Here is a 9250-nt window from a genome sequence, read left to right on the forward strand (position 1 = left end):
TGCCTCAAAGCCTCTCTGGGCCACTGCCTCTCCTCCCTGTGTGGAGCTGGCAGAAGCTCCAGCACCTTTCCAATATCAGATTTCTCTTGCCTGTGTTGTGCAGAGCTCTCAGGGCTCCCCTTGTCCCACACCCCATTCAAACACACCCCATAGGAAGGGGCTGGTGTTCCTCCTGCAGCCTTGCCAGGACAGCAGCAGGCAGGACAGAGGCCTAACACCCTTTGTCTTGTCAGTAGTGGCACCAGAATACCACTGCTTCAGGAGCCAAGCTCTTCCTGCTCTGGCTGGGCTGCCAAATCCAGGGGTGCGGCCCCCCCACCTGCTTCCTATCAGTGCACTGGTGTTAGGTGAATGATTTTATGGCTTTATGACACCTTTGCACTGCAGTGCTGACACTGGAGGTGTCACCAGCTTGAATATTGGGCTCTTTTGCTCCAGACTGGGGAAACCAGTGTGGCCCAGTGCCCTTTGTGCTGGGCTGGGGGCTCCGGGGAGGGCAGGAGCCCCCGGGATTTCACAGCCCGGGCTCTCCACACAGGAGTTCAGCTGTGAAGCCCAGCGAGATCATTTGAATAATTTAATACCGGGCTGTGACCAAGCCTAGCGAAAGGGTAAAGGAAACAAAGAGGCCCCCAGCCCCGAGCAACAAAAGCTCCTGGAACGACAAGCCGAGGCATGTCCGTGCTGCCGCAGGCAGAGAGCAGCCCGGGCAAATAGGCCACTTGCATTCCTCACGTCGGCTGCTTTGTTTCCCTGCAGAAGCTGCCGGTGAAATCTGCAGGTCTCGGGGCTTCTCCCTTTATCCTGGTTTTGTTCTGGGCTGTGTGGAGCTGCTGGTGGATCGCTGTCCCCGCGGCTCTCCCTGCCCAGGGGAGGCAGGGCTGGAGGGGAAGGGGAGGTGATGTGGGATGAGGCTGCCTGGTCCCTCTGGTGCATCCTGGAGCGGGTCCCCTCTGGCCACTGTCACCCAGGGAAAGGCTGTCCCTGTTCCAAACGAGATCCTGCTGACTTGGGGCCATTACTGCAGCAGGAAGCCGCCTGCTGATCCCGCAGCTGATTTGTTTTGATTCCGGCACCTCTGTCGAGGTCGTATCCTCATTCCCACGAGGCTTAGGCAGGAGGTGCGGCTGCTGTCCCTCTGTCCGTCTGCCTGCATCCCCTACCCTGCCCTCCCTGGGCACGAGGCCCCAGCAGCCGGGAGGGGACTCTCCCCACTCCTTTCCCTGCGGCCAAGGGCTCCACCTGAACTCGTTTGGGAGCCGCAGCGTCGGTTTTCTGTCCCTCCAGTTGAAGTTAAATACAAGGCGGAGGGATGGAGTAGCAGGGAGAGGCTGGGGAAGAGGACAGGAGGCCTCTCCGAACTCGGATGGTTTCAAGAAGTGACCCATCACGGGAGACAGGGAACATATCACCTCCACAAAGGGAATTGCCCTGAGTGTCGCCTTTGTGTGAGACAAATGCCTGGCTGTGATGTGGAGCGCGGGGAGGGCTTTGCTTGGGGAGAGGGGAAAAGGAGGGATCTTTGTTTGCAGGGTCTGACACCTCCCAGCCACCCTGCCGGCACAGCCAGCACCTTCTGATGGCTTTGTCAGCTCCTGGCTAATTAGCAGAGATGCTCTTCGGTGAGGTTAGGGAAGAATAATTTTAAAACATCAAAGAGAAGCAGTAAATAATGATAAAAGTCGGCTGTTTCATGGTTGTCATCGGAGGCACAGGCTGCCTGTGTTTACAGGACTGATGTGTCCTGTCTTTGGAGTCCCATCAACCCCCAGGGTACCAAGGACTGTCCTTTTGGCCTGAACCTTGTCCCAGAGTCGTGTCCAGGGACAGTTTCCAGTCGGGGCCAGGTCACAGCGTGTCAGGGACAGTGTCTGGGTTGTGCCTATCTCTTGTTGGAGACAGCCTGGCTCCGGGCTCTGCTGGCACAGAGCGGCAGAACCAGCTGGACCGTGGGGCTGCTGCCCTGGGGGTGTCACAGCCCCGAGCAAACCCTGCTGGGGAGCACCTCAACCCCAGCTCAAGGTGGCTGTTGCACCCCACTGCTCCCTGTACAGCTGCCCACTGTCACTTGTTTTTACCTGTCGGGTTTCCAGTATCACTGGGAGCTGGTTAAAGTTTAGCTCAGTGCTCTCCATCATCTGAGCAGCAGCTCACGTCTCCTGGAAAATCCCCTGCTGATGGCAGCTCGCGCTCAGTGTACCCCAGTGCAAGGTTCCCTGATATTTGGGAGCCCCAGTGCAGCTCAGAACAACCTGCCATCCCTCAGGGTATCCCCAAAAATGAGCCACCCATCCTTCCCTGGCAGCTCTGGCAGCGAGCAGGCTGCCTCCCCCCGGGCTGCTGCAGGGTTTTATTTTAAGCAGAGCCTCTCGGGGAGAAGGGTAACGTGAGCTCCTTGAGTGACAAGTGATAGAGCTCGACTTGCTCAGCGTGTCCCCCAGGAATCCCTTTCCTCTGCCATTTGCTAATTGAAAACTGCTAACATTTGGGTCTGGAGCAACTGCCGCCCTTAATGGGAAGCTGGCTGGAGCGAGCGTTGGTGGGACTAACACATGCTCACAGCCTGTCATCTGCTCGGCTCCATCTCTGGGGAAAGGGGCAAATACTCCCATATGCTGCTCTGATTTCTCAAAGAGTGACGAGGGGGCTGGAGCCAGACAGATTTGCTTTTATTCTCCCTCCTCCAGGCTCTTGCTCAGTTACAAACCGTGGCTGGAGGGAGGCAGCCTGGGCTGTGAGTCCCCAGCAAGACAAAGCCACAGGAGCGTGTGTCCCCCTCGTTCCTGTGGCATGGAGGGCTCAGGGCAGCCCCTCCATGTCCTGCTGCGGGTGGTGGCTGGGACAGGAGCTGCTCTGTGGCAGGAGCAGCCCTGGGAGCTGTATCCCACCCCCGGCCGTGCCTCGGGCTGCCTGCAGGAGTGTGGCACCCCTGGGACACCGCAGGGTCAGCGAGGACACCGAGGACACCGCAGTGCGTGCCCGCAGAGCCCAGGGGGGCTGCAGAGGGCGAGGGGGCCGTGTGAGATGCGATGCTGATGCTCCCCAAACTCCTGCGGTGGCCGTTCCCAGTGCGGAGGGCACCGAACCCCCCAGAGGGCTGTGCCCGGTGGGGCGCTCCCCAAGTCCCCGGGGTGGCTGCACCCCAGACCCCTGGCAGGGGCTGTCCCCGTGCGGTGCCCCCCGAGCCCCCGGGCTGCCGGCAGCGCTGCATCCCCCCCGTGCGGGGGGCGGGGGCGGTGCCGTGCCGTTCCCCGTGGCGGGGCGGGCTCAGGCCGGTCCCACCGCCCCGTCCGGCCTCCGGGCGGAGCCGGGCACGGAGCGCGGAGCGCGGAGCCGAGCGGGCGCGGGGCGGCGGCGGCGGGGTCGGGATGCCGGGCTACGACTACAAGCTGCTGGAGCGGCCGCGGCGCCGGGTGCTGTGCCCGCTCTGCGGGAAACCCATGCGGGAGCCCGTCCGCGTCTCCACCTGCGGCCACCGCTTCTGCGACACCTGCCTGCAGGAGTTCCTCAGGTGAGACCCCGCACCACCCCACGGGCGGCCCGAGCTGAGGTTGCTCCGGGCACCCCTTCCCCCGTGGGGCACCCCGCACCCCGCACCGCCCGATGCGGGGACCCGCACCCCGGGCGGCAGCGGGGGCTCCTCGCCATCGCCAGCCCCCGTCCGCCGCCGGGCCCGGGGTGCCCCGGGGAGGGGTGCGGTGTCCCGGGGGTGCCCCGGGCCGGTGCCGGAGTGCGGGGTGCTCCGGGGGTGCGGGTGCCCCGGGCCCGGGAGGGAATGCGGGATAATCCCGGGAAGGGGCGCGGGCTAACTGAGGGTGCGGGGAGAGATGCGGGGTGCCCGGGGGTGCTCCGGGCCGGGGAACGGCGGCGGTGTGCTGCGGGACAAGGCGCTGAGTGCCCCGGGAAAGCCGTGGAGTGCCCCGGGAAGGGTGCGGGGTGCCCCGGGATGCCTCGGGCCAGGGAAAGGTGCGGGGTGCCCGGGGCGCCCCGGGGCAGGGAGGGGGTGCGGGGCGCGCCCAGCCCGTGACAGCCGCCCAGCGGGTGCAGCGGCCCGTGGCCCCTTTCGCTGAGGAGGAGGAAGAGGAGGGCCGGGTGAAGCCCGGAGCGGCGAGTTTCGAGAATCGAGCTTAACCCCTTCCTGCCCCGGCCCCGCCGGAGGAAGTGGCCGGGGGTGTTTTTGGGGAGGGGCGCACGGCCACCCCGGGGTCCCCGCGCCCACGGGTGAGCGCGACCCGGCCGTGTGCGCTGGACGGCAGCGAGGAGCCGGGGCCTCCTCCGAGCCCTGCGTTTGGGACCCCCGGTACCGGCAGCCGGGGCACACGTGCGGGGCCGGTGCTGTCCCGGGGACAGCGGGGGTCCCGCGGGGCACGGCCCGTGCTCCCTCCGGGCGGGGACAATCCTCACCCCGGGCCTTTCCCAGCGACCTTCGCCCGGGGACAGCTCACGGGCACCACCGTCACCGGGGCCGGTTTCTGTGAAACCGGGCGTTCCCCGGGCACGTGTCAGAGCGCATCTGTCCCCCCGCTCCCCCGCACCCCTCCCGCCGGCACCTCCGCTCTGCCGGGGGGAACGGCCCCGGGGCATCCCCCGAGCACAGCGTGTTTGCCCCGGCTCAGTTTGGGGCTCCCGTGGGCTGAGCCATCCAGCCCCACCGCGGTGCTGGGAGGGGGTGTCGGGGGCTGCCGGGGCTCCCCACACCTTCACCTCGCTGTGCCCCAACACGCCGTGAAGGTCAGAGGCAAGGACGGTCCCCCCGGGTGCTGCCTCAGCACATTCCCTGCCCGGCCAAGCGTGAGGAATGGGGAGGCTTTGTCGGGGATTAGGCGCTGGCTTCGGGTCATCGTCCCACTTCCCTGCCAGCCGCAGCACCCCAACACCGTGCACGGGGTGCAGGCACAGCTGGCAGCGTGGAAGGGCAGCAGAGTGATCCCGGGGCAGTGCCAGCCACGAGGCAGTGCCACGGGTGCCCGGCCCTGTCTGGCCCTTATCTCGGTGGATCCCTGATGACTCCCACAAAACCACCTGCGACAAACAGAGGGGGCACGTGGCAGAGCTGGCTGCAGCCCTTCCTCACGTGGGTCGCACCCCACGGGGTGTTCCTGGGGTTCACTTGCACTGCCAGCACGGCTTGGTGGCCGCAGGGGACAAGCCCAGGCTGGCGCGTGCCCGGCGGCACTGCTGGCTCCGTCCTGGAGGCTCACATCCTCTTGGCAGCTCTGGTCGAGGCCACGCCAGTGCCTGCCAAGGGCTCGCAGTGATTAGATGGGCACAAGGGCTGTCCAGGCAGGACAGCCTTGTCCAGTGTCACCTCAAAGAACAGCAGAGGCACAGGGTCCCTTTGTGTCCCTGCTGCGTGTCCCTGTAGGCAGCACCTGTGGTCTCCCAGCCCAGTGTCCATCAGGGATGCTGCATGGACATGCTCTCCACCCCCTGGGCACAGCGATGTGTGGGCCAGAGGTGATGGTGACTCCTGGGCAGCTTTGTCACAGGCCAGGCTGCCTTTTGGCTGGGTCCTTGTCTCCACTTTCTGCTGCTCCTCTGCATGGCAGGACTGAGCAGGGCCCTTCCCACCTCAGGGACAGCTCCTGAGGGCCCAGCAGGATGGGGACCCCTCCAGGGGGGGCTGCCCGTCCCCCTGCCCTGACTCACCGTGGTGGCTGCTGGGGCCATTTCCTGTGGAGCAGGAGCCCCAGGGCTGCACATCTGGCGCCCAGCTGTTGCCCTCCCCCTCCTCCCCAGGTGCCCCTGCCGGCCCCCTCCTGGCCAGCACCCTGCTTAATCCCGGGGGACGGGGTGGGCGAGGGGCTGCCGGGGCTGCAGATGGTGCCAGGGGCTGGCCCGGGCCCTGGGGAGCGTGGCCGGGCGGAGGGGGCTGCCCGGGGGTGTCTGGCGGGGGCATTTCCCAGCTCAGACAGATGGAGCAGGATTAGAGCCGCGGCTCCCCCAGGGTGGCAGCTGGATTTGGTACGGGGTGAGCGCTCAGCAGCGCAGGGCCAGCAGCCATGCCCTGGGGTGGGACACGGTGGCTGTGTCACTGGTGACCCCCAGCGATCCCGAGCCTTCTGTGTCTTGCAGCGAAGGCGTCTTCAAGTGTCCGGAGGACCAGCTGCCCCTGGACTACGCCAAGGTGAGCCTGGCACACGGATGGGTACCCTGCCCCACCACGGGGCCGTCCCCAGCTCTGCACAGCGCCTGGCACAGCCACTCCGGCCTGGCACGGGCGCCCGGGCGGAAGCAAGAGCCCTTTGTGCCGCGGGCCGGGCAGCGGAAACCCGCTCCCGACAAAGGGCGCTTGTTGCTGTGCCCGGGGGGGATCCGGCCCCGGGCAGCGTGCCCAGGGCTCCCAGCCAGGCTGTGCTGGGGGCTGTGTGCCCCTCAGCCCGCTGCAGGGTGCTGATACCCCACTGCTGCCCCTGCAGATCTACCCCGACCCCGAGCTGGAGGCGCAGGTGCTGAGCCTGGCCATCCGCTGCATCCACAGCGAGGAGGGCTGCCGCTGGAGCGGGCTCATCAAGCACCTCCAGGTAGGGCCTGGGAGGATGGGGACGGGCAGGGTTGTACCCCGTGGCCTTCCCGTCACCATCCCCGTGTCCCCCAGGCCCATCTCGGCACCTGTGGCTTCAACGTGATCCCCTGCCCCAACCGGTGCAGCGCCAAACTGAGCCGCCGTGACCTCCCCGAGCACGTCCAGCACGGCTGCCCCAAGCGCAGGGTCAAGTGCGAGTTCTGCGCCAGCGACTTCACCGAGGTGGGCACTGGGGGGGACACTGGGGGGGACACCGCTGGCCGGGGTGCCATGGTGGGTGTGGCTGTGCTGGGGGTGTAGCTGGGATGTGTGGGCACCCCTTGGGCTGCAGGGGCACTGTGGGGACACAGCCTGGGGATGGGGACAGGGCCTGGATGGGGACACTGTGATGACGGGGACAGCCTTGGGGGGGATGTGGACATGTGGGCTTCTGTGGTCATTGTGCCCTCTGGCTGTGGGGGTGTCCTCACCCCTGTCAGGGCTGGCTGGTGAGGGCAGGCAGAGGGTGATGACGCTGTTGTGGTCCCCAGGGCCACCAGGGCACGTGTCCCCAGGAGAGTGTGTACTGTGAGAACAAGTGTGGGGCCCGCATGATGCGGCGCCTGCTGTCCCAGCACGCCCTGGCCGAGTGCCCCAAGCGCACCCAGCCCTGCACCTACTGCTCCAAGGAGTTTGTCTTCGACACCATCCAGGTGAGATGGAGCCCGTGGAGACCCTCACCCTGCCAGCTCCCAGCCCCAGCTGACAGCCTCTCTGCCTCCCCAGAACCACCAGTACCAGTGTCCCCGGTACCCCGTGCCGTGCCCCAACCAGTGCGGGACGCCCAGCATCGCCCGGGAGGATGTGCCCACCCACCTCAAGGAGAGCTGCAGCACTGCCATGCTGCTGTGCCCCTTCAAGGAAGCTGGCTGCAAGCACCGGGTGAGTGCTGTCCCTGAGACCAGCCTGCCCTGGCGTCCTTGGGCATGCACTGCTGTCCCTGCTGTGTCACTGCTGTCCCCACAACATCTCCACACCACTCCTGCCCCCATGTCTGTCCCATCCCTTGTGTTCAGCCTCATCCATGTGGCTCCATGACCTCACCCCCGTATTTGCCCCCCAAGTGTCGCCCTACCACCCAACCAGGTGTCTCCGTGCCGCCCCTGTGTCCCCATGACATCCCTGTGCAGGTACCCCCTGCTCCAATGGCATCTCCCTGTTATCCCCACGGCACCTCCTCTCCTGTCCCGTGTCCCCCTGCTGTCCCTGCCACCCCGCTGCTGACAGTCCTGCTGTCCCCGCAGTGCCCCAAGCTGGCCATGGGCCGGCACCTGGAGGAGAGCACCAAGACCCACCTGGGCATGGTGTGTGCCCTGGTGAGCCGGCAGCGCCAGGAGATCCTGGAGCTGCGCCGGGACGTGGAGGAGCTGTCGGTGAGCAGCGACGGGATCCTCATCTGGAAAATCGCCGACTACGCCCGCAAGCTGCAGGAGGCCAAAGCCCGCAGCAACTACGAGTTCTTCAGCCCCCCGTTCTACACCCACAAGTACGGCTACAAGCTCCAGGTGTCGGCTTTCCTCAACGGCAACGGCAGCGGCGAGAGCAGCCACCTCTCCGTCTACATCCGCGTGCTGCCGGGCGAGTACGACAACCTGCTGGAGTGGCCCTTCTCCTACCGCGTCACCTTCTCCCTGCTGGACCAGAGCGACCCCTCGCTCTCCAAGCCCCAGCACATCACCGAGACCTTCCACCCCGACCCCAACTGGAAGAACTTCCAGAAGCCGGGAGCCTCGCGCAGCTCCCTGGACGAGAGCACCCTGGGCTTCGGCTACCCCAAGTTCATCTCCCACGAGGACATCAGGAAACGGAACTACGTGCGGGACAACGCCATCTTCATCAAGGCCTCGGTGGAGATCCCCCAGAAGATCCTGGCCTGAGCCCCGGAGGGGGACGGGATGTGCGCGGGGTGCCCGCCCAGGGGTGCCCCAGCTGGTGCTGAGCCCCTGCCCGCGGCCGCTGTCCCCGGCGTGGGGACGCCGCCGTGGCGCCGCGGTGGCTCTCAGGACAGGCAGGGTCGGGGCTGCTCCCAGGTCCCTCCTGGGGCTGGGACTGTCCAGCAGCCCCCTGGGGCAGCCCCTCCTCAGGTGCCCGGGGGGCTGGGCCCCCTGAGCCCCTCCCCGAGGTGCCAGCAGCCCCCGCCAGCCTCGCTGGGGACCCTGCAGGACCCCGCTGGCCAGAGCCATATTTTGTAAACCGGTGCTCCCCAGGTTGTTATTTATTACCCCGGGCTGGGGCTGCCGCCCCCTCCCCACATTTTTTTTTCTTTTCAATAAACTTTTCTTGTATTTATTACGGCCGCCTGAACCTCCTTGCTCAGCCTGCCGGGATCGGGGTGGCGGGGCCGGGGGATGCTCCTGGGGCTGGGGACAGGGAGAGCCGGGCCCGGGCAGGGGCACGGAGCGGGGTAATCCCTGACCCAATCCCGGCGGCAGACGGGCTCAGATGGAGCCGGTTAATTCGGTAATCACCGGCAGCGGCGGGGCTGGAGGAGCCGCCAGCCCCGGGGGGCTGTGTGCCTGCAGGGCCCCCTCGGCCCCATCAGCCCCTCGTTAGCGCCGGGGTAATTAACGCCCCGGGGAGGGGCATCCCGAGCAAACGGGGTGGGCGATGGTGGGGGGCGCTGGGGCAGACTGGGAGGGGTCGGGCTGGATCTGGCCCCGTGTCCGTGTGTCTGGCCCCCCTCCC

General features: G+C 66.5%; 1 protein-coding gene across 1 annotated transcript; it reads left to right on the forward strand.

Moving 5' to 3' along the window:
- The first annotated feature begins 2493 nt into the window (after positions 1-2493).
- TRAF4 (TNF receptor associated factor 4) lies at positions 2494-8801 on the forward strand. The gene is made up of 7 exons (XM_039720600.1): positions 2494-3511; positions 6076-6127; positions 6420-6524; positions 6599-6748; positions 7057-7218; positions 7292-7447; positions 7810-8801. Exons 1-7 carry the CDS (start codon positions 3030-3032, stop codon positions 8440-8442), a joined length of 1740 nt encoding a protein of 579 aa, XP_039576534.1. The 5' UTR covers positions 2494-3029; the 3' UTR covers positions 8443-8801.
- Positions 8802-9250: the final 449 nt, after the last annotated feature.

This window comes from Passer montanus, unplaced genomic scaffold (genome assembly GCF_014805655.1).
Source record: "Passer montanus isolate IOZ18808 unplaced genomic scaffold, ASM1480565v1 scaffold44, whole genome shotgun sequence".
Taxonomy (NCBI): Eukaryota; Metazoa; Chordata; class Aves; order Passeriformes; family Passeridae; genus Passer; species Passer montanus.